Genomic DNA, 25804 nt, shown 5'->3' on the forward strand with positions numbered 1-25804 from the left:
TTTCCAGATGCTGCTAAATTACAATCGATATCTAAATAAATAATTTTATTCATAGGCATTAAAAGATTAAGTTAATTTCATTCAATGATAAATGTAAACATGAGGTAGACGATCAATTTATTTATTACTATGTATTGCTACAACCTAAAATGCCTACCCAGCAGATTGGTATCCCGAGTAAAAGTGACCAGAAGGCTGGCAGCATTGCCACATTATAGTCCATCAGGCGTAAGACAACTTATGGAAACTGTAATTTAGAATTTATGTTCCTTAAGTAGTGTACCGAACCAAGCAATATAAGAATTTCCCGAAGTCAACATGAAAATAGGCCATTGTGTATGTACTTTTCAAAGAGGTATCACCAGCCCAAACATGGTATAATTTCACTTATTTAATCTTAAATTTAAAGATTAAATATGTTAGAACTTAGTTAATTTACAGAAAGAAGATTTGTGAAGATCTTATGCTAAGTAACCAATATAAATTTATATAAGTACACACATTCTTATAATATTTTTTGATCTGTAATGTCTATTTCATAATCGATCGATTTGTGCATGCATGTACATGTTTCCCACATCTGTCACTCAATGTCATTTTGAAGCTGGAACATTCAGTCACTGTCATTCATTCGTCATTTCTTCCTATCCTAATTTATCGAATATTTTTTATTAAATAAATTTGTAAATGATTTCAAGGTAACTAAAAAAGAAAGAAAATTGAATTAATTAAATCTCACACAAGGTATTTAAAAAACAACTATTTATTTTATTTAGTGATAAATATTATTCTCTGAGTCGTGATGTAAGAATGTATATTTTGATTGTTTTTGTTAACATTTCTTTTATTTTGCCCTACATATAAGACGGAAATTTGAAGCTTGTGAAGACTCCTAGACATGCAGCAAATATATATATTTTTTTATGCCGTAGATGCTGAAATACAGCGGTTCCTTCATTTTGAGGTTAAGCGCCCGTGCATTCGTGAGGAAATACTCAAGTCCAGGGGCTTCAGTGTTCAGAAACGATAAATTGGATGGTACCGGAGGAGTGTCGGATAGTCAGGCCAAATCACTATCTGAGGATGATAGAGGGGATATAGGTAGTAAAGGTTGGTGTTGACAAATTATTAGAATGTACCAGCATTAAAACAAAACACATAATACTAGTGCAATTTATAAATAGTGTTGTGCAGATTTTGAGCTATGGGTTCTATATTTACTAAGCTGTGAAAATCAATAAATCTTAAGCCCATGTATGTATGTATACTCAAATAAATAAATTAGGATGAGAGTAAATAAAAATGAGAGGCCTTGGATGAAATTGTAAGCCTTTTTAAAAATTCTAGCAAGAAGCAATATGAATTAAAGAGCTATTAATGTGTTGTGTAATTCCTGCAATGACATATATACAACAGGCAAAAGGGGTTAAAATTTATATATAATATTTCAATATATTTATGTTTTCTGTAGCTTCTTTTTAAAATACAATACTCTTAAAAAAATTTCAAAGTTGACCCACTATTGTAAAATTTCACTGATTACTCTATTTTAATCTTTTTAGGCTTAGTAGCAGCAGCGTTTGCCTCTCTAAACAACCCAGATACGGAAGACAAGCGGAAGCCCAGCTTGAAGTCGGTGAAGCAGAGTAAATCACAACAGATGGACATGCAGATAACGAAGGCAACGGATGTGAACAGCTTGCTTGTGGTCGCTGAAAACTCTATTGTATCCCGGCGGCATGCATTGAAGGTAATATTCATACGTACAAAGATAGTGCCATGTAGTTCCCAGCACCAATAATAAAAATAAGAATAGGACCAGTCCATCGTTTTGCCATGGATGTCGTAAAAGGTGACTAATTGATAGGCTCATAAAGTTGGGATTCTTCTTTTGAGCTAGCAAATTGTCACTGTTATAATCTCAATTCTATCATTAATCCAAAAAGCTGATCTTGGCCTACTACATACATATGGTCGCGTCTGTACCCCTTGCGGGGTAGACAGAGCCAACAGTCTTGAAAAGACTGAATGGCCACGTTCAGCTATTTGGCTTGATGATAGAATTGAGATTCAAGTAGTGACAGGTTGCTAGCCCATCGCCTTAAAAAGAATCCCAAGTTTGTAAGCCTATCCCTTAGTCGCTATTTACGACATCCATGCGCAAGAGTTGGAGTGGTCCTATTCTTTTTCGTATTGGTGCCGGGAACCACACGGCGCAATGATGATTTAAATTTGACGTCAACCAATGTTGTTAAACCATACGTTTTGACAATTATTAAGCGATATGAAGTATCCTATAATAATGAATAAAAATTTTGAATTTGAATTAACTTTTATTCCCAGATGGTCTCAATCCTATCAGAATGGTCAAGCAGCAACAAAGTGAAGCTTGGTGACTTTGAGAAGGACCCACGTTTCCTGAAGCTGTGTCGGATCCTAGCTCGGACCCCCACCGCCCAGGCGATGAGCTCGCTCACCATGGCCGAGGACCTGAGCACGGTGTTGGGTATCACTGGTGATGATGAGGCTGCCAGGCTGATTTCCAATCTGACACTGCCACAGATGATTAAGGTATAAACCTGTTTTGGTCTATTCAGCTTTTTGGTTTCCATAGACAATGTCAATCTTTTTAGTTACATAGAGGATGTTTCAGCTTCTTGACTGATAACATCTTGATGTGGTGTTGAGCACGCAACTTTGTCTGTATGTCTGTTTGTTCCACACTCTAGTCCGATAACATACATACATACATAAAATCACACCTCTTTCCCGGAGGGGTAGGCAGAGACTACCTCTTTCCATTTGCCTAGATCTCTGCATACTTCCTTCGCTTCATCCACATTCATAACTCTCTTCATGCAAGCTCGGCGGTTTCGGGTACTTTTGACCGATAACATTATATACTATATTCAAGAAAACTAAAATATGATATGGATTTACAGTTTACTTGCGTCAAAAAAATGGTAAAAGAAGAATGTATATTTATTTAGTTTAACCCCACTTCAAGTTCTCTGTCAGACCCAATGGTTGACTGGTAGATAATGCTTCTAGCATTAAGTCCGCCAATTGCGCTGTACATTTGTATTTTGTACAATATAGTTTTATTAAATAAATGTTGTCAATATAATTTTTGGTGGATTAATCACGATTATTAATTCAAAATTTTTATTCATTGCTATAGGATACTATATATCGCTTAATAATTGTCAAAACGTATGGTTTAACAACATTGGTTGACGTCAAATAAATTACTTAAAAACTAAGTTTACTGCCGCTTCCAAGGCGTCAGTGCAGAAGAAGCGGTAACAAACTGCACTGCAGCATTTTCTTCAACAACGTCAACTTCACAATATTAACCATTATTCACCTTAATTATTTTATTTGCATTTTGATATACAGATTGTTCAAACATACATAATTTCTTTACAGGTAATGAAAGTACTCCAACAAAAAGGCCGCCGCAGCACTCCGCTCCTCCGCGCACTGTCTCACAACATCACGAAGAATTCTGAGGTCATCGACCTCAAGAAGTCAGCTGACCTCCTCTACTCTATGGTCTCGCTCAACTTCCCCGACCCGGTCCTGCTCGATAGAATATGCAAGTAGGTTTTAATTGTTCTTGCTTAGTCTGGAATGTACTGTATTGTACTTAAAGAAAAACAGGACATTTGTAGTCATTTTTTTATTACTTCTATATAGTATTCATGTAGGTACGTACATCTAGGAAAAAGATACGACTAGAATTTAGACTTCATTGTGTCATTTTTGTTTTGATGTCGGAAAAATATCTAGTAGTTTCTCTAATATACTCTGTGCAATAAATATATATATTTTTTTAAATTTATTGTGGTCAACAAACAATTTTACAATAATAATTTTGATTAATTTCATACATACATACATAAACAAAATCACGCCTCTTTCCCGGAGGGGTAGGCAAGTAGGCAGAGACTAGCTCATTCCACTTGCCACGATTTCTGCATACTTCCTTCGCTTCATCTTCAGGCAAGCTCGGCGGTTTCGGGTACTCTTGACCTGACCCTTTACCAGGACGTCCTCAATTTGATCAAGATACCAGGTCTTCCCACTCCGACCTTTCCCTCCACACTCTTGTATCGATTTCATTGTCGACAAATTATTTACTCCCCCACCAGAGACGTAATAGAATGTCTGCCATCGAACGAGGATCGTCCAGCGGCGGTGAGCTCCATCACCGTGTCGCTGGGCCTGCTGAAGTACCGGCACGAGGCGGCGCTGGCGGCTCTCTGCGGCTGGTCGCAGGCGCGCGCGCACGCCGGCTGCGCGGCCGCCGCTGTCGTCACTCTGGCGCAAGTCGATTTCGTGCCGCCAAATACTGAGAAGCTGTTCGAGGTGATGTACCTACCTACACCTATAATTACATGGACTTGTTGATTTGTTTGAAGTGCCGTGTGGTTCCCGGCGCAAATATAAAACAAATAGTATCACTCCATCTCTTTTACATACATACATACACGTCTGTATTCCTTGCGGGGTAGACAGAGCCAACAGTCTTCAAGACTGAAAGGCCACGTTTAACTTTACAACGTAGTGATGGAATTAAAATTCAAATAGTGACAGGTTGCTAGCCCATCGCCTACAAGAAGAATCCCAAGTTTATTAGCCATTCCCTTAATCGTCTTTTACGGCATCCACGAGTAAGAGATGGAACGGTTCTACAAAAACATAAAGCAAAAAGCGAAAAGAAGGATCTATCCGCTGATCTGATAAGGACTGATCAAGTGATCAATAAATTTGAATACGAGACATTATTTAACCAATAAAAATTTACCCAGTATAAATAATGGTACTTAAATAGAAGGTAGATTATGTATGTATTTATATAATAAATAAATATTTACGGGACGAATTACACAGATTGAGTTATCCTCGAAGTAAGTTCGAGACTTGTGTTACGAGAAACTAGCTCAACGATACTATATTTTATGATAAATACTTACATTGATAAACAGCCAAGACCCACTGTGTCACAGACAAGCGCCCTACCGCTGCGCCACAGGGGCCGCCAATTTATTTATTCTCAGGCGTCAATGGCCCATACCTTACAGACTAGCGTATATATAATCAAATTATTAATAATTTATAAGACTGTTGACTCTGTCTACCCCGCAAGGGATATGGACGTGATTATATGTATGTATGTATGTATTAATACTTTTTAATGATGGATAGTGTTTACATCCCACTCGGATATAACATTCTATTTAAAAAAAAAACAATAATTTCCAGGTGGCACTATCGCTGAAGGAGAACGAAATGTCCAGGGCCTCGGCGTGGCTGGACCTGGTGTTCTCCCTGCTCATCCTGGACAGAGCGGAGCCCCACCACCTCACCACCACGCTGCAGCCGGACTTTATTGATAAGCTGCTGTCTGCTGGTGGTGAGTTTCTTTTTACATACATACATCACTACATAGTATAAAACAAAGTCGCTATTTTAGTCTGTTTGTCTGTATGCTTAAATCTTTAAAATACGCAACGGAGTTTGATGCGTTTTTTTGTAACAGGTAGAGTGATTCAAGAGGAAGGTTTTTATGTATAATTTTTTTTTGAATTTTGCACCCGTGCGAAGCCGGGGCGGGTCGCTAGTACATACATAAAATAATAAATAATAATAAATATATACGGGACAAATTACACTGATTGAGTTAGCCTCGAAGTAAGTTCGAAACTTGTGTTACGAGATACTAACTCAACGATACTATATTTTATAATAAATACTTATATAGATAAACATCCAAGACCCAGGACAATCAGAAAAAGTTCTTTTCTCATCATGCCTTGACCGGGATTCGAACCCGGGACCTCCGGTGTCACAGACAAGCGTACTACCGCTGAGCCACAGAGGCCGTCGTCACAAATCACGCCTCTTTCCCGGAGGGGTGGGCAGAGAGTTTAATATTTTATAATTAATTTTAGTTTACTAGCCATTGCCCGCGACTTCGTTCGCCGACAATTATAATAAATAATAAAAACGTTTATTTCAAAGTGTTATACAAATGAAATATTTATAATCTTTAATTATATTTTTAAAACTGATAGCTGTTTCTTCGTTGTCCACCAAGAAACAGCTGAACGTGGCCTATCAGTCATGTCAAGACTGTTGGCTCTGTCTACCTCGCAAGAGATATAGACATGATTATCTGTATATACATACATACATAAAATCACGCCTTTTTCCCAGAGGCGGTAGGTAGAGACTACATCTTTCCACTTGCCACGATCCCTGCACACTTCCTTCGCTTCATCTTCATGCAAGCTCGGCGGATTCGGGTACTCTTGACCTGACCCTTTACCAGGACGTCCTTAATTTGATCAAGATACGTTTGTCTAGGTCTTCCCACTCCGACCTTTCCCCCCCCCACACTCTCCTTGTATATCTGCTTAGTCAACCTGTTTTCATTCATCCTCTCCACATAACGGTTTCGGGTAGTTTATGATTATATATATACAGGGTGACATTTAAAACAATTGCATCCTTTTAAACATAGACTATACCCATGCTTCTGAGCCGTTTGAGCCTATTTTTATTTAAATTAAACGTCTGTAGATATATATATGTATATATATATGTATATATATATATATATATATCTGTAAATTAACGACTCCAACATTACTTCCAGAGATACCGATCCCCGCCCGTCGGAAACTCATGACCATAGACGCCTACGTGGGTATGACGCTACCAGCTCACTCTCCAAGGCTGCCCGAAGACATCTGGGTGGGAGTGCCGCTGGCCGGCACCCGGGAGAAGGCGGCCTACGTGCAGAGCGTCATGGACACCTTCAAGAGCCTGGTCTCCGCGGACGCGTTCCTCAGGAGGGGGTGTAACTCCGGCATGGGGTTCTTATACGGTAACTTTTCTGATAATTTTTTTTTTTTTTTTAGATAATTGAAGCTTTGAAACCAGATGTGGAGGAAAGGTACTTAGTAGTTATAATAAGATTTAAGTTATGCTATATGTATACAATTTTGAAAATAAATCTATTAGTATAGATTATAGAGACATTTATTTCTTATTTATTACTAGCTGTGTCCGCGTGGAATAGTTATTTTGGGCATCATTGAAGCCCTCAAGGATGAATAATTTTCCCCGATTTTTTCACATTCTCCATTATATCTTCGCTCGCTAATAGTTGCAGCGTGATGTTATATGCCTTCCTCGATAAATGGTATTTTCAACACAAAAAGAATTTTTCAATTCGAACCAAACAAACAATCTCTTTAGCTTTATAATATTAGTGTAGATTTTCTTATAATAGATGGTAATTTAAAAAGAAATACAGTTTCAAGGTCAAGATTACTAGAACCGAAGAGTATTTACATGAAGAGATTTTGTGGATGTTTTGTATGTCAAATATACTTCCTGCATTCTGTAAAGGTAAATAAATATATACGGGACAAATTGCACAGATTAAGTTAGCCTCGATGTCAGTTCGATACTTGTGTTACGAGATACTAACCCAACGATAGTATATTTTATAATAAATACTTATATAGATAAACATTCAAAATCCAGGACAATTAGATGAAGTTCGTTTCTCATCATGACTTGGCCGGGATTCGAACCTCCGGTGTCACACACAAGTGTACTACAGAGGCAGTCATCAATCTTAACAGTTGTAGGAAGTGTAGTCACAAAGTAAGTTATTCCAACAGAAGATAGAAGAAGAAAAGAGGAGTGAAATTATCAAATTTAAAACACTATATTGGACGCTAGCTGTGCCTGCGACTCCGTCCGCGTGGACTAGTTATTTTGAATAATTTACCCCGTTTTTTTCAGATTTTATATTATTTCTTCGCTCCTAATAGTTGCAGCGTGATGTTATATAGCCTTTAGGCTATAGCCTTCCTCGATAAATGGTCTATTCAATAAAAATAATTTTTCAATTCGAACCAGTAGTTCCTGGGATTAACGCGTCCAAACAAACAAACTCTTGAGCTTTATAATATTAATATAGATAAAATATAAATCTTTGACAATAAAAATTATATCTGACATTTTTTTTCTATCTCAACAAAACCATGGCAACCGTTGCTATAGCGTACACAAAGAAGGTTGCCTGCACAGTTATAAACTTGAGCTTTAATTACATTGTAGGATTCTACCAGCTAAATGTGGCCTTCAAGTTTTTGGTGGCTATTGACTCTGGCTGCCCCGTGAAGGTTAAAAAAGACTTTATATATAAAAGACTAAAGGTTTATTACATTAATTTTAGTACCTTCCCAATAATAATTACTCCTTTTTCCCCCTGAAAATGTATTACTTAGAGATGGATGAAAAAAAAATTTTAATGTCTTATAAAAAACAATGAAAAGTTTTTAAAGTGTCTATGATTTTACACAGATGCTGAATTCGCTGTGGACGCTAAATGCCATCCAGTACTGTTAGAAAAGGCTGTAAACAACAAAAGGTAAATTGTTTTGTGTGATTCTCGGCAATTTGAAATTTGACCACTTCATTATCTTTCCCATGGATGTCGTTAAAGGCGACTAGACATAAGCTTATAAACTTGGGATTCCTCGTATAGGCAATGGGCTAGCAACCTGTCACTATTTGAATCTAAATTCAAATATGAAGTCATACAGCTGAAAGTGGCCTTACAGCCTTATTCGAGACTGTTGGCTCTGTTTACCCCGCAAGGGATAAATAGGTTACTATATGTATGTATTTCACCATTGTTTCAGTTTTAGCATAACAATGCCGTGTGATTCCCGGCACCAAAAAAAAAAAGAATGGGACCACTCCGTCTCATTTCCCATGGAAGCCGTTAGAGGCGACTAAGGGATAGGCTTATAAACTTGGTATTCTTATTTTAGGCGATGGACTAGCAACCTGTCACTATGTGAATCTCAGTTCTGTCATAAACCCAAACATCTGAACGTGGCCCATCAGTCTATTTAAGACCGTCGGCCCTGTCTACCCCGCAAGGGATGTAGACGTAACCGTATGTATGTATGTATAAATAGTTTTTCATGATGGATAGTGTTTAATATGTGACTATATGACTACATGTTGGCTCTGTCTACCCCGCAAGGGATATAGACGTGACAATATGAATGTATGACTATATGCCGTAACAAAATGCCCGTTGTACGACTGTTCCAGTGTATTCCGGATAGCGGTGCTGTGTCTGGACTACCACGACATGACCAGGAGGGCGGTGGTGCCCCTCGGGGTCTACCAGCTCTACACCAGGATGTTGCAGCTCAAGGTATTTACAGCGCTACCTGCTCATACGTTTTTGAGTACATGAATCAATACAAATACATATGTATATATGGTCACGTCTATATACCTTGTGGGGTGGACAGAGCCAACAGTCTTGATAAGACTGATAGGCCCCGTTCAGTTGTTTGGCTTAATGATAGAAATAATCAATAAATATATAAAAGTTACACAGATTGATTTATTATCCTCGAAGTAAGTTCGAAACTTGTGCTGCGATGCTATATTTTATAAAAAATAATAGACTTATATATAGATAAAACAAAAGTTAGAAAAAGTTCGTTTCTGATCATGCACTGGCCGGGATTCGAACCCAGGACCTCCGGTGTCACAGACAAGCGCACTACCGCTGCGCCGCAGAGGCCGACGAAGTCGCCTCGGCCTACTGCCGAATCAAACCGAATAAAATAACGACCTTATTAAAAGAACATTAAACTTAAAATCGAAAAGCAAATGTCCCCAGCTGTCTTGCCCATATAAGTAGTACAATAGCGAACAATTCAGCAGTTCCCGGCACCAATACAAAAAAGAATAGGACCACTCCATCTCTTTCCCATGGATGTCGTAAAAGGCGATTAAGGGATAGGTTTACAAACTTGGAATTCTTTTTTAGGCGATTGGCTAGCAACCTGTCACTATTTGAATCTCAATACTATCATTAAGCCAAATAGCTGACCGTGGCCATTCAGTCTTTTCAAGACCGGTGGCTCTGTCTATCCCGCAAGGGATATAAACGTGTAGGTATGTATGTCAGTTCGAGGATTCAATTGGCGCGATTAAATATTTTCGCGCCAAAAAAAAATTTGACTTTTGCTCAAGTACATCGGTGAAGCTTATAAAATTCGTATTTTTTTTTCTTTTTAGTTTATTTATTTGGAAGACCAACAACTGTTTACAAAAAAAAATAGCGCCACGCCACGAAGGTATATGAGAAACAAATGGTCAATTACAGGCCTTCAACACAACAACAAACACTAATACAATAAAAAATGGGACCATTAATCACCTAAACATTCAACAATAACACTATTTATAAAGAATTTTATTTACAAATAATGACGTATATTGTCTATAGCACATTTTTTTTTTCCTTTCAGGGCTTCAAAGTCCTACAGATACCGTACACCGAATACAATCCCAAGGACAAACTTGTAACCAGAGTGCAGTACATAGAGAAGAAATTAAAAAATTTGATCAAATCATAGTCGAGTCGAGTCCAGACAATGTGTATAGAACTGTACAAATTAGTTAATTAATTACTATTATTTTATTTTATATTGAGATATGATGTGTGTCTGGGTGATGATGGATAAACGCTTGTGCTACCGTTTTTTTTTTTAATGAATGTTTACCTATGCGCATGTTATTACATACATACATATAGTCACGTCTATAGCCCTTGCGGGGTAGATAGAGCCAGCAGTCTTGAAGAGACTGTTATTGTGAAAAAATAGTGTGACTGTGTAAGTGTATGTAATTATGTTAAACAAATTGTTGTTGAAAAAAAAAAACCAAATACGAAATATTTTAATGAAAATAACCGTTTTACCTGTGAGTTGTAAATTTAGCAAGTAGCAATCACAATATGGAAGCAGCTTTCATAACTTAATATAAAAACAACGCTTTAGATAAACATTCATTCTCCGCGGTCACTGTTCAGATTATTTATTTCTAAACACTGGATATACGATGGAAGAGACTGGATATAATAATGTTTAATTTATTGACGTCACCTTAGTTTTTGAATTTCCACTCGAGACAGCATGCAAGTGATATTTTACATGCTATGAAATGATATGGCGAAGTTGTGACGTGCTCCCGCGATAGTACACCAAGTGTGCTTTTAATAACTTGTTCTTAGGGTTGTTTTACTTTAGTCGCCTCCTACGACACAGGAAGAGATAGTGGTTATATTGTACTCTGCCGGAAACCATACTGCCGACAGTATTTTAGTAGTAAAGGCGTGTAAATACTTAATAATTTTTGTATAATAAATTAGTAATATAACGCTGAAAACATAAACCTATTTATGAGTTCGTAAAAAAAAATGTGACAGTAAACATAAAAAGCTTTCATTATGAAAAGTGAAAGTGGATGTGTAAATGAGGGAGTGTTAATTGTATAGTTGTTATTATTTGAATAAAATTATTTAAAAACTTCGAAGTATATTCATTGCTATTACCTACTGATATTTTCTCCATTCTTTGCTATATAAACGTTTTCTTTCTAACTCATCCGCACGTATTTACTCCCTCATCTGGGCTTTCCCCCAGTCCGACCCTCTGCCACTCAGCTTTGGGAACTGAAGTCCACTTTTATACTTCAACCACATCTTCAGTTCTAAGACCATTGGCACGCCCATCCATTTTTCGCGACATCTTAAGCAACAGCTGATTATCTATTCATTAATGGGCCACTAAGCGGCCGTAGTCCACCTGGGTGTACTATAAATAGTATAAAATATACAGGGTGTAATTGAAATGGTTAACTGATCGATATCAGCTAAGTATCCACACTTGAATGAGGAATATTTTTTTTAACCATATTCTCTCTGGGAAAGTTGTTACATTTCAATCATAACATATAATCACGTCTATATCCCCTGCGGGCAGAGCAGAGCTAACAGTCATCAGACTGAAAGGCCACGCTCAGGTGTAGGCTCAATGATAGAATTTATAATAATATAGTTACATTTCAAGGACCATTTGATACCTCTTTTCCGTTACACGCTGTATATGCAATTCCGTAATTTACCCATACAATTGTCAAGTGAATTGGATATGTCACACTTACTGGTGGCTTTTAACTCCTGCAAATGTTCTTGCATTGACTCTTATACCTTAAGACGCAAGTGAGCCACAAGCACGTTCAAACAAACAAACTCTTCAGCTTTATAATATTAGTATAGATAAAAAAAACCATAAATCTAGTCAGATTGTTTAATGTTTAAGAATCAAATACATGTTCCATTCAAATTGATTGGCATCTACATTAAGTGAAAGTAAACATGCACAAATTTCAAATCACAATTAACGTGAATAGCATTATGTAAAACCTATGTCTCTTAAGTTTCTATCAGCTGTTTCATATAACGTACAAAATATAAGGTATATCAAAGTGTAAAGTTGAAAATGGATAACTATTTCTTATATAACTGTAGAGGCAAATGGAGGTAGATCGGTACATTTGTATTTTAACTTGTCAAATAGAAACACATTTGAAAATTAAACGCCTTTTATATATAATATCTATATTTGTACATTTTATTTAAAGCGGGTAGATAGTATGTAAATGTGATCAAAATTTATTTCAATAAAATATCGTCATTTCTGTCTTTATTCTACTTATGGAGGCGTGTAATATTGAATTCAAATATATTTCTATTTATTATAAGGTATATAGCGGATCTCACATATTGACGGATGTAGCAAATTGCTGTTAACACTGCGCTTCGGCAATTTTTATGTTAAAAAAAAAATCTCCAATGATTTTCGATAAAACAAAATTTCAATTCTGTTTTGACAATACATAGTAGTTGCTAAGTATATTAAGAGCTAACTCGTGTCGATGGAGTTAAAGTGGAGCGTTCTCCATTCATTCATTTCTTTTGTTTTTTTTATTTGCTGGTATGTTCGTACATCTTCGTTTGCACAGATACTATATATACTTATTTTGTTCTATATTATGGCTTCTACCATAGAATTCGGTGGTACTGCTTATGTCACGATTTCAAAACTAAGAAACATGAAGTAAAGCTTCTACGACATCCGTCAATACAAGATTCGCCATAATATTACAATATAGGATGTAATTATATAGAAACCGTAATAGCGATATATTTACAACTAGAAGCTTGTTCCACAAATACAACTCTAAAAGTATAGTTACACGTTTCGTGTCAAAAAAATAAGCAAAAGCCGACTTTATTCTTTACACCAACAAATTGGGAATTGTATAAAGGATTAATAAAAAAAAAAAGATTATTATATAAATCAAAATTATTTTGTATGACCACTTGAAAAAAAATCATATTACAAATAGGTACCAGCTGTCAAAACGACGCAATATATTTATCCGTACTTGTCAATTGTCCAGTGTGAACAATTTTGTTTTCGATTTCTTTTATATTTAACAAATACATACATACATATCGTCACGTCTATATCCCATGCGGGGTAGACAGAGCCAACAGTCTTGAAGACTAAATGGCCACGTTCAGCTATTTGGCTTAATGATAGAATTGAGATTCAAATAGTGACAGGTTGCTAGCCCATCGCCTAAAAGAAGAATCCCAAGTTTATGAGCCTATACCTTAGTCGCCTTTTACGACATCCATGGGAAAGAGATGGAGTGGTCCTATTCTGTTTTGTATTGGTGCCGGGAACCACACGGCACCGGGAACCACACGGCAACAAAATAAAAATTACAACAAATTAAAAATTAAATTACCGAAACGGCATTCGGGTATGGGATATTTATTTTTTTTAAATATCGAAAATTTTACCATTCACATGGCCATCAATATACGAAATATTCGATGTGTTAGGTATGTTATACAAAGTTGGACAAGTAAAACAATTTGGCCGGCACTAAACGTGAGTAAAAGGGACGATAACACCATTTTGACAGTTGGTATTAAAACAATGTACGTAATATTACAAAATATAAATGGCGGACATAACGCGCTAATTATTTTCATTAGTTAATAATGCATGTGACCTCTTAACTATTGCTTTCTATTATTAATAATGGATGGAAGTATTGTCGTTGGCATTTTACCAGTTATCTTGTAGAGCGATTATTATTAGTAGAATATATAATGAGATACCATTTAAAAAAACTGTATATAATAATAACATGTGTTAACAGTATATTCCCTACTATATCTAAGTGGCGCATTATTAATAGTGTAGCAAGATACGGGGCAAGTCGGACAGAATTAAAATAAGGGACGCAATTTCTTCGCCCTAAAAATATCACATAACAAACAATTCAATTTACAGCATCCCTTTTTAAAAAGCATTTCTTATACGCACAAATAATAAAAATATGCGAGTAATTGATACACAGTTTCACCTTTTCTAATGTTGGTTAAACAGCGCCAATAGCGCTAAAAAGCATGCGTATTTGAAGAAGTTCAAATAATGCCCTTAATTTGCGAGAAACACTTGAAGAACTATACGATAGAGCGCATATTTTATAAATTTGTTCTTTTTTACAGTAATAAAAACACTAATCATTTACAACTCAAAGAGGGCTCTTAAGATGGCTTAAAAAACTTAAATAACCCTGGGCACCATTCAATAGCTACGCCACTACGTTCGAATGATATAGAGGTACTAAATATGATATTAATCCACATTTCGTATTGGTGTAAAGTATATAGTTGTATATATGTACAAAAAGTTCACAATACCAAAATAACATTAACTCGACTTTCGAAATATAAATTCTAAAACCAATTATTATGCATTTTGAAGCTCTAAAAAATTAAACGAAAGAATTCTCGCACTATGTATTTATGTAACATTGAATGGATACTTCAACATCTATTAATTTTAAATGTAATTTTTAAACTGATGTCACGCTAATTATTTAAATATATTAAAACAAAAATTATATTAATACCACATGCTACTAAAATCGTTCTGGTACGCTTGATATTTTTTTAGATTTCAAATGTTATCATGGTGTTTTCCTGTTACATCCTAAGGGGCTGTGCAGCGTGCCGCCCACTTCGTCGGACTTAGGTCTGACCGACTTCATTCCGCTAGTTGCTAGTCGTCGGCAAGGTTTCAAAACCCTGGGTTCTTTACCAAACCTTAATCATGTGACGAGGTGATTGTTGGAAAACAGAATTAACCATTGCAATTCAAGCATTGAACAATACTAATTGTTCAATCAATTTACCACGTTTTGTTTTGTGCTGTCGTGTCGTTCAAAAACTATATTTTACCAATTCCTTACTTGACTTTTCACGGTATTATGTCTAAAAAATAGACAGTTTTCAATACTTCATCTTTCCATTACATCATCATCACACGATAATAATAACATACTTAAAACAAACACATAGTTTTTGCAACAGCAAATAGGTATATGATTTTTTATTTTTATTTTATACGTGATATATGTTTTTTTTTTAATTTTTTTACAATATTTAAATTACAATACTACCAAAACAGACGGACATCAGTTTGTAGAAATAGGTATAAGACAACGTTTAAGGATAATTAACTGGCAGTTTCGGTGGTGACCGAATCCATTTTGAAACATGGCCAAAAATCTACGTCACTAAGGTCCGTTTTAAAGTAAATACTCCATAATTATGTCTATAACAAGAAACTGAAATCGACGATGGCGGTTGATTATTAAAAAAATAAATAGTTTATAAACTTCACACATCGACCTAAATAATTCTAGAAAAAAAATTACCATGAGCTCAATGACCTTATTTAATAAAATCATTATGAGATGTCAATTTTACAAAAAAAAATTAATTCATCGCCACTTTCAAACAGAAAAGGTCACCGTATAAAAAATGCGAGTTAATCGATTACATTTATCATAGACAACAAAGGAACGTATAGTGGGTGATGATAGACTTACATTAAACAGATTTATATCGGATCTACACTTCGCGGGTATTGGGGTAGTATTACCAACCTTCTATATCGGATGTCTTACTTATCGAGTCTTTAACGCTTCCGCTAAAATAGAACCACAATACCCTGTGCTTTATCTATCCTAAACACCTAAAAGCTAGGGACAAATACGGTCGCAAAGGGAACAATCGAGGTTTTTGTTTACGATACTATATTATTTTTCTTTTTCTAATTTTGAAATGTACTCGCGGTTTTTGTGTATTCAAAGATGAAAAAGCGATTTTGAATTTTTTATATAGCAATAATTTACCTTAAAATTCCTTATTTTTATTATCCAATATCGCAATTTAATTATTTTTCAGTTCGCGGTTGCGTATATTTTACGCGCTAGTGACCGAAATTAAGCACTCCGCACTTAGCACACCGATAACAAAATCGCTTTTTTAAATTTCAAAACCCTTTCCAAACCTAAATATTTATCGAAAAAACGGCACAATGTGCACCCTATGCGACGAAATTTTACATCGAAATGGTACAATTCCAATTATGATTATAGAAGTTTTGAATAAGTACTATTTTATTATGAATCCATTATGCTATGTAACCTTACTGTCGTAAGCTCGCGCGCTGAAGTGGTTGGCTCCAGCGCGCTTATGAGGCGCATCCGTTGTGTGCGCGACTCCACGCGCCCAGCAACGGACACGAAGTGGGGCGGCCATTGATCACGCGGTGTATTTTAAATTTCGAACATTCCATCTTTATTTTGATTCGATTTTTAAATTCCAAATTCTTAGTTTGGATAGAAGACTGTCTTACCACATGGCAAGAATTTGCCATCATTAAGACTCATTCGAGTCAGATAATAATCAGCGAAGGCATTAAACCTATCTATTCATTTATTATGAGAATATTCTCATGAAAAAGTGCCGCAACAAATTGCCAGATCTCCCCGTTTCGCGCGCAATCAACCGCCGCCACCTAATTTTTAATTTTGATGAAGCACGGAGTCGCCGACTCTAGCATGCCACCAATATATCGGCCGTGTATTCTTTTTTTATAATTTTGCAAACTGCCCACTACCCTCTGCATGTGACTGAGGCGCCAATCTTGCTCATTAATTTAGTCAATCCTGTCAAAGCCTATGATTTTCGATAGCTACACACGTGGTCTATTTAAATTTTGCGTATCTGACTTTATCCGCATTATCCCCGACTTATAAGTCAAATTTTAAGTTCAAAGAACTCATAATACCTAACAGTCTTTGGATACGTTTTATCACTAAGACCCCTTACCTCCTTGTAAATACTTCTCTCCAAAATATATTTCGGAGTATTATCTTATATTCATCAAATCTTTTTAACAACATTTATACGCAGCATTCGACTGCTACATTAAGTAACACCTGTGTCGTATATTTAATGAGGAAATATTCCCAAATTCATTGTTAGCGCATACATATGGAAACTCTGGGAGACTTTTGCATGTCATGCCTAAAGTTTGTATTACCAACTGTGAGGGCCGCACCGTATGCGCGGCCGGATCGCGACCGGACGTTCGTCCGTCGGCTGAAGATCGTTTATTTATCATGATAAATAACTCTTTATCTTTGTACTCACTCATTACGTTACACTCAAAATTCTTAACTCTAAATATACATAAAATATCACAGCACTATCGATTCACTTACACTAAAACCGAGTCGCTTTGCGACGCGGTTTTCATTATAATAATAATAAAAAAAAGGAATCGAATTGAAATGCAAGAGCGGGCGGCGGAAAGCGGACAAATTTTTTTTTTTTGTTATTTTTCTTTTTTTTCCTTGCAGTAAAAACGACCGACCCCGCCGCCACAGCAAGCTCAAATGAAGATAAATTCAAATGCAAATTATGGAGTGCCGCAAAACAAATATAGTCGAATATTTACAAAGCTGTTTTTCACCAAATTCTTAGCCTAAAACTTTGGATCGAATCAATCGATTACTGATCTGAAACGAATACAATCGTTGAGCGATGTGCGGGATTATTCACAAAAGTTGACAAGGCTTATTTCTTATCTTCCCTCTCATTTAGTTAAAAAAAACACATTTTAAACCAAAATCGCATTTGTTAAAAAAAGTCAAATAAAATAAACATAAATTGGCTCGTTACACGCGTATAACAATCTTGAAATATTTGTGTCTTCATTCATGTACCAATGTTTTAACTTATGCGTGTTTTGTAGCATCAAATAAATCATTGATCGATCTATATGACTAAGTGAAATAAGATTAAAATCTAGTACCAAGACATTGAGTTGAACTCTGAGGAAGAACTTTTTGGCGGGAACCCAAACGTCATGTTGTTTGAGCTGCAATCCTACTACTATTATAAAGGCGAAAGTTTGTATGGATGTATGGATGTTTGTTACTCTTTCACGCAAAAACTACTGAACCGATTACCATGAAATTTGGTATATAGGTAGCTGAAGACCCAGAATAACACATAGGCTACTTTTTATCCCAGAGTTCCCGCGGGATTGATAGGGTTTCCATGCGGACGAAGTCGCGGGCGGCCTCTAGTTTTTTATATTTTTAAATGTGCTTTTTTTACTATTAATCTTTTAAAAATGTGAATTATTGATATTTAAGTGTTCATGGACAGGCATGAGTGCTGGAGTTACGACGATTAGTGACTACTTTTGTTATGACCCAAAAAGTCTCAAATGGCCAAGCAATGAGAGGACTAATTAAAACTCGACACTGGCCAAAATAAGCTTACGAAGGATTTGATTGCCATAACGAAATAAAGAAAAAAAAAATAGTTTATTTAAAAAGAGAATAGATGAGGCATATGCCTTGTCAACGTTTGTGGCCAACCCCGGTGGTGGTGACCACATTACGATTCTATAATACAATGAAACTACATATTTATAAAATTACATCAACCTGCCAAGAGAACAAATGAAACGATGAAAATGGCACAAGTACACTATTATACATTTTTATGTGTGGAGGAGTGTTAGTTATGGCTAAAAATCTTTTTTTTTTTATATAAAAATTTGTACCGACTGTTTTTTGTAAAAAAAATATTAATAAAATAAAAAATAGTCGAAGTATGTACACAAAAAGTTTTCAAATATTAGTAAAAAAAAGGAACTATCTTTAGAAACCCAATTATGATACGAATTTTGTTGAAATTATGTTCTCGGACACAAAAATGCATTCTAACAAGTCAAAACTTTTTTCTTTTTTCGAAAAAAACACTTTTATTTAAATGTTTTTCAGCTAACACTCCGACACACGAAACATTTTCGTTCCTTAGGCGATTCACTAAACCGCATCTTAAAAAAAAACTAAAAATGAGGTAGCTTAGTTATGAATAATGATACATTTATCTAATGTTTGGTGGGATATATGTTACAAAATGTATAAACAACAGTTACATTAAAATAGCTCCTATGGATTACATGAGGTATATAATCGTTTCGGCGTGAGGTAGTTCATATGTATGGAAAACTGCTTCAGACAAACGCGAATATCTTTTTTTTTTATTAAAAAAAAGCATGGATGTTGAATCTCGTTTGCCGAAGCCGTTTAGCCACTATAGATATAAAGAATACTATTCAACTATCAACGTCTAAAATGGTTCTGTTCTTAACATACACACCGATTTTTAATATACATAAATGCTGGATAGAATTTGTTGTAATGCTTATTGTTTCGAGTACCTACTTGACAAAAAAAACGGGATTTTTCGTTACGGTACTGTTATTTAGCAAAATCACGGGAATTATATTTGGATTTATGTTATTTTCGCTGTATTGAAATAACAACTAGCTATCCAAAATAAAAGTAAAAATAAAAACTAAATTTGATTTACAACGGGCTAGAAAACTATATAATTGTGAACAAATGTGAAAACGATTAAAATTTTCTCCATTAAACTGTCTATCCAGCGATAAAACATACATACATATATGTATCGGTGTTAAAATATATCTGTGTTCACTGACATCCTACCATCAGATTCATACCCGTAGGCCCCTGAAAATACTTTAGCAATTATCGGCTCCCATTTATAGACATTCGAGTCGTTATACTGTTCGTAATTTTCGTATTGGAAGTTATAATCGTTTGAATACATGTCCGGTTTTATTGTGAGCAACGGATCTATGTGTGGGAGTATCTGGTCATCCAGGTCTAGGAAACCTGTGGAGTCCTTACCGAAATCAGGTCCGTACTCCTGTGGTGGCCCGGAGCCTGGTTGAGGAGTTGGTGAGGCGAATGCTGATGCTGTTACGGCTGGAATTGAAATTATTACGTTACATTGTGAAGAGATTTATTTAAGATATCACAAAGCGACGTCAACACGACATAATTAAATCTACTAGCGCTTTGAAAGTGTAATTAAAGAAGAAGCGGCGGAACAAACTATACTGCAAACGTATCCCATTCCGGATCACGGTTTCCTAGCGATGTTTTCCCTCAATGTAAGAGCATCAATTGGTTCGAAATTGTACCTTCATAGATTTTGTTAAATTCGTTCAAAGGCTAAAAAGTTTACTTTAACATTTAAGCCAGATTTACATTACGAAATTAGTTGCATGACATTGGTTTTACAAAAAATATGCGCATATTATATAGACCTGACGAAGACTTTGAATTTTTACAAAATTGTGACTACTTCAAATATTACTAAACCGATTTTGATGTCTAACCTCAGAACTGAAAAAAAAATGTATTTTCGCCTAAGTTGACGTGGATGGACATGAATTTCATTCATAAAGAACTTCATACTCAACGGGGTACCAAAGGTAAGTAAAAAAATTATACAAATAAAAATCTTACCAGCCACAAATGAATCAACACTGTCCACGGGCATTAAATCATCAAAATGTGGCACATCTATGGTCTCCTGTTCTATATTATTACCTCCGGAACTCTCGATAATATCGACATTAGTTTCCACACTGTTTGTTTCAAATATCTTTGATTCCTGCTCCATAGCCACCGGATCTATCCCATCGGACTCCACCAAACTATCATCAGACTCTCCCACGAACGAATAAGACTCCATTTCTGAGCTTGTCGAATCAACAAAATCATCTTTAACCAAATTGTTGTTATTCAATTTCTGCGTTTGCATTTTCAACGTTTCACCAACGGTACCATAAGCAGTCTTTTCAATTGTAACTTTGCTAGTGTTGTGCATCCTCCGCATGTGTTTGTGCCAATTGGGTTGGCTGGCAAACGTCTTCGGGCACACGGTACACTGGAACGGCTTCAGGCCCGTGTGAATGTTCAGATGTTGCGTCAACTGTTGCTCTTTGACGAAGCCCTTGCCACAGAAAGTGCATTTGTGGCTGCGTTCTTGCGAATGAATTTTGATGTGCTGCACGAGACGGTTCCTGGCGTTGAATATCTTACCGCAGATTTTACATAGATGTAAAACTGAGGAGAAGTGATGTTGTATGTGTTTCATGACGAGATATTTCTCTGCGTAGCTCCTGTTGCATACTGGACATGTATACTGTTTCTTGCGATGCAGCGGTATGTGGCGTTCGCATGCCATCAGCGAGGTGAATTGAAGGCCACAGTGTTGGCAAAGGTTACCAGTTTTGTGGACTGCTTGGTGGTCTTTCAGGTCTTTTGGAGTGTCGAATCTGTGAATAACAGTTCTTTTTTGTTTATGTAGATTTTATTCATAAGAGGACCTATATTTTTCCAATTAGTTGTGTGGTAGAATTGGATACAAGTTATCACTTATTGACATCACATCACTTAAATCTAATTATAACTACTACCTTCCATAGCGCATGTGTAAAAGAAGCGGAACAAACTACACGCAGCATTTTCATCGGACGTCAATTTACAAATATATATACATACATACATTTACATATAATCACGTCTATATTCCTTGCGGGGTAGACAGAGCCTACCATCTTGTAAAGACTGATAGGCCACTTTCAGCTATTTGGCTTTAAGATAGGATTGAGATTCATATAATGACAGGTTGCTAGTCCATCGCCTAAAAGAAGAATCCCAAGTTTATAAGCCTACCCCTTAGTCGGCTTTTACGACATCCATGGGAAAGATATGGGAGTGGTCCTATTCTTTTTTGGTATTGGTGCCGGGAACCACACGGCGGCACAATACAAAAAAGATTTACAAATATAGATATCTCTTAAATCTACATCGTGGACCAATGCACATTGTCTACATTAAACGTTCGTTAGTGATATATAAAGCGGAAGGTACTGACGTGGCGTGGCGCGCCGCCGTGTGCAGCACCAGCAGCGACAGCCGCGGGAACGACTTGTCGCACTCGTCGCACCTGAAATACATTTACTTGTCATTAAATCTATACTGACATTATAGAGCTGAAGAGTTTGTTTGTTCGTTTGAACGCGCTAATCTCAGGAACTACTGGTTGGAATTGAAATATTCTTTTTGCGTTGAATAGACCATTTATCGTGGAAGGATTTAGGATAGCATCACGCTGCAACTATAAGGAGCAAAGAAATAATGGAAAATGTGAAAAAAACGGGGAAGATTATTCATCCTTGAATGCTTCAATGATGCCCAAAATAACTATTCTAATTAATTAACTTGGTTTATAAAAAGTCGATTGGGAACAAAATTCCCAGTAGTTCTACTAGTAAGACAACTGAGCAGGACTATTGGTATGGAGAGAATTGATATTCGGTCGAAACGACAGGAATATTGGACTAGTGATATGAAGAAATTGATACCCAGTTGAAATGTCAAGATAAAACAGTGTGTTTAAATTAATTCCCGTTTGCATACATTAATAATCTTGCAACACAAAAGTTTCAAAGTATAAATTTATATAAAGTGGCAAATATGTATAGTGTATATCTGCAACATACTCTCAATTCTGAATATCCCTATGAAGCTACCATCATCAGCCTTTTTTGTAGACTATGTAAAAATAAATTATATTATTTATTTTTTTTGACTACAGTTTTTTGCAGATTGAGAAATGTTCAATAATCTTTAGTTCTGTGGGGAAATTAACATTGAAACTCAAAGTTATACATGTTTTTGTAAAATTAATCTCAGTTATTGCCTCATATAGTATTCCATGATTACTCCTACTAAATATATTACAATAACTTTTATGAATTATTTTCTTTTTTCCCCATCTTATTATGCATGTTAAAAAAGAAATACTTACTCGAATCTGCCTTTGGAGTAATGATAGTAGCAGTGGTTCCCAAAAGTGTTATATTTATCATACTGTTTGCCACAAATATTGCAGGAGTATATGATATTCTTGTTATGTTGCTCAATGAAATGCAGATCGAATTCCGAACGCGTCTTACAAGTTATACCGCAGTAACAGCAGAGAATTCCAATCAAATCTATGGAACTTTCCTCTAGAATTTCGACTTCTGATTCCGGAATGATATCTTCGGGCACTCCGAAATGTTTGACTAAATGTTCAACAGTTAAGCTTTTGTCTGGGATTGTTTCGTTGCAAATTGGACATGAGTATGTCACTGTGCTGTGTTCGTCAACGTGTTGTTCGCAGTCATCAACCGTTTGTATGGACTGCTTGCAAATCTGACAGTCATACGGTGGGCTGTCACTTTTGTGCGTCACCTGGTGCATTTGCCATTCTTTCTTGTTTGGGAATCTAGAATCGAAAGAAAGACAATTTATAGAAGAACATTGTGGCAGTAAATATCCTATAAATAATATAAATGCGAAAGTTTGTGAGTATGTCAAGATTTCAGTATGGATGTTTGTTACTCTTTCACACAAAAACTACTGAACCGATTATGATGAAATTTGGTATGTAGGTAGCTGAAGAGCCAGAATAACATATGTATAGGCTACTTTTTATCCCCAAGTTCCCGCGGGATTAGATTCCATGCGAATGGAGTCGCGGGTGGCCTCTAATATATAAATAAATATGTATATACATTTTTATTTAGTTTCAATTCAAACAACTTACTGTTGTTTACATGTTGCACAAACAAACTTGTGCATTGTATCCATATGCTGCTGTAGAATGCTGTGTTTTGAAAATGTTTTGAAACAGTCTTTGCATCTGTGGAACATTGAAATACACAGGTTATATACACATACATATGTATAATAATGTCTATACCCCTTGCGGGATTTGGAAAGCCAACAGTTTTGGAAAGACATGCCATGTTCAGCTTTTTGGCTTGATGATTGAACTGAGATCCAAATACAGGAAGAATCTCAAATTTATAACCATATCCCTTAATGGCCTTTTACAACATCCTTAGAAAAGAGGAGTGGTTCTATTCTTTTTTTTAAATTGATGCCAGGAACCAGACAGCATGGGAACTAACTTGTAATAATAATAATAATATGGTGAACTTGTAAGTGAATAAGTTCCTTATAAATAGGTGCAATAAGAGTATAATTAGAAAATTTTCATTAATGCTCAACTTTATCAATGAATTGTAGTGATAGCATACTATCACGCTGACCTTTGACATGCCTTATGCGGAACTACATTACTTTATTTATAAACAACAGAATAAAAATTTAAACTGCATCTATCTATATATACCTAATCTATAGAAAAGTTTTCCCAAAGGTCTTATGTCAGTCTTATGTATAAGAAAATTATTCCAGTAAAAGGAAAATTACTTACTTGAATTTATCTTTCACAACATGTATCAAATAGCAATGGTTACGGAAAGCTGGGTAGGCATTCATTTCTTTGTGGCATACTACACAAGTATACACAATGTTAGGGCTCCCCGTATTGTGATTCAGATAGTGAGTGTCAAATTCTTTCTTGTTTCCAAATGTATTAAGGCAGAGGTGGCACTTGATGCCGCCGATCAAGTCGATTGTAGTTAGTTTAGCGGTTGCTATTAGCATTTTGGGCTCGGTGCCGAAAATTGGCGGCGCGGGAGAAGCCATGGCGACCAGATTGTGCTCCAATTATCGTTGCATCATGTCATATGGGTGGCATTGGCGCTGCTATTGTAGAAATCATAATACTCTATTGTATCTGCTACATGGTTCCGAAGGAGTGCGGTGTCTGCAAACGTAAAACCTGATTAACACCGGTTCGACCTTGACACAGCTGAGAATCACACATGTGCACGCTAAACCGATGGATTTGAGCCCTAAATCCATCACAAGTTATGCTGAGTCACAAACCGAACGTATTTCGATAGATCGCTTCCTTTGTCATTGATAAATTCACAGATTGATCAGCCATTATGAAAAAGTACGCCAAGTTTACATACAATAGAACAATGCAAATACTTACAAAACTAGATGAATACTTGAAATTGGATAACTGTTAAGTATTTCACTACATTTTACATCACAAGAAATGAAATCAAAGATAAATTGGAGTGAAAAATTCAATGCCGGGACAAACAACGCCAAGAAAACGTGTGGTTTTGTGTTTGACAGATAAAAACTAAGTTACTAAAAAAAAATGAATTAATCGATAACGATGTTAACTAGTACCATAGCTAGTCGAATAATCGTAGGAGTCGGTTAAATTTCTATCTCAGCTGGATTTAGGAAGTAATCTTATCAATTAGTACCTAATTAATTTTAACATGGACTAAGAGTTGGACTAACAGTGCCGTGTGGTTTCGGCACCAATACAAAAAGAATAGGACCACTCCATCTCTTTCCTATGGATGTCGTAAAAGGCGACTAAGGGATAAGCTTATAAACTTGGGATTCTTTTTTCAGGCGATGGGCTAGCAACCTGTCTCTATTTGAATCTCAATTCTATCATTAAGAACGTGGTATTTCAGTCTTTTAATTACTGATGGCTCTGTCTACCCCGCAAGGGACATAGACGTAACTATGTATGTATGTATGTACTGAGAGTTAATAAACCTGGGAGGATCTTTCTTTAAGAAACAATTTCGACAACAGTTGGTTTATTGAAATAACACACAGATTTAGAGTG

General features: G+C 36.0%; 2 protein-coding genes across 3 annotated transcripts; one reads left to right on the top strand and one right to left on the bottom strand.

Moving 5' to 3' along the window:
* Nucleotides 1–604: 604 nt before the first annotated feature.
* On the top strand, nt 605–11429 carry LOC106136763 (FAST kinase domain-containing protein 4). Of its 2 annotated transcripts, none has more exons than XM_060946193.1 (11): nt 605–698; nt 933–1110; nt 1563–1750; nt 2344–2571; nt 3430–3602; nt 4155–4371; nt 5269–5419; nt 6665–6895; nt 8389–8455; nt 9151–9256; nt 10368–11429. In XM_060946193.1, exons 2-11 carry the CDS (start codon nt 933–935, stop codon nt 10473–10475), a joined length of 1647 nt encoding a protein of 548 aa, XP_060802176.1. In that variant the 5' UTR covers nt 605–698; the 3' UTR covers nt 10476–11429. The 2 variants fall into 2 exon arrangements, with proteins under 2 accessions (XP_060802176.1, XP_060802175.1); XM_060946192.1 differs by having other exon boundaries at nt 607–744.
* Nucleotides 11430–12461: 1032 nt separating this feature from the next.
* On the bottom strand, nt 12462–25282 carry LOC106136786 (zinc finger protein 555). Its single transcript, XM_013337432.2, has 7 exons — nt 25142–25282; nt 24512–24907; nt 23837–23932; nt 23054–23515; nt 22118–22189; nt 20701–21515; nt 12462–20154 (listed from the first exon to the last, which is right to left on the bottom strand). Exons 2-7 carry the CDS (start codon nt 24784–24786, stop codon nt 19841–19843), a joined length of 2034 nt encoding a protein of 677 aa, XP_013192886.2. The 5' UTR covers nt 24787–24907; nt 25142–25282; the 3' UTR covers nt 12462–19840.
* Between the last annotated feature and the right edge of the window lie 522 nt (nt 25283–25804).

The sequence above is a fragment of the Amyelois transitella genome, chromosome 10 (genome assembly GCF_032362555.1).
Source record: "Amyelois transitella isolate CPQ chromosome 10, ilAmyTran1.1, whole genome shotgun sequence".
In the NCBI taxonomy this organism is placed as follows: Eukaryota; Metazoa; Arthropoda; class Insecta; order Lepidoptera; family Pyralidae; genus Amyelois; species Amyelois transitella.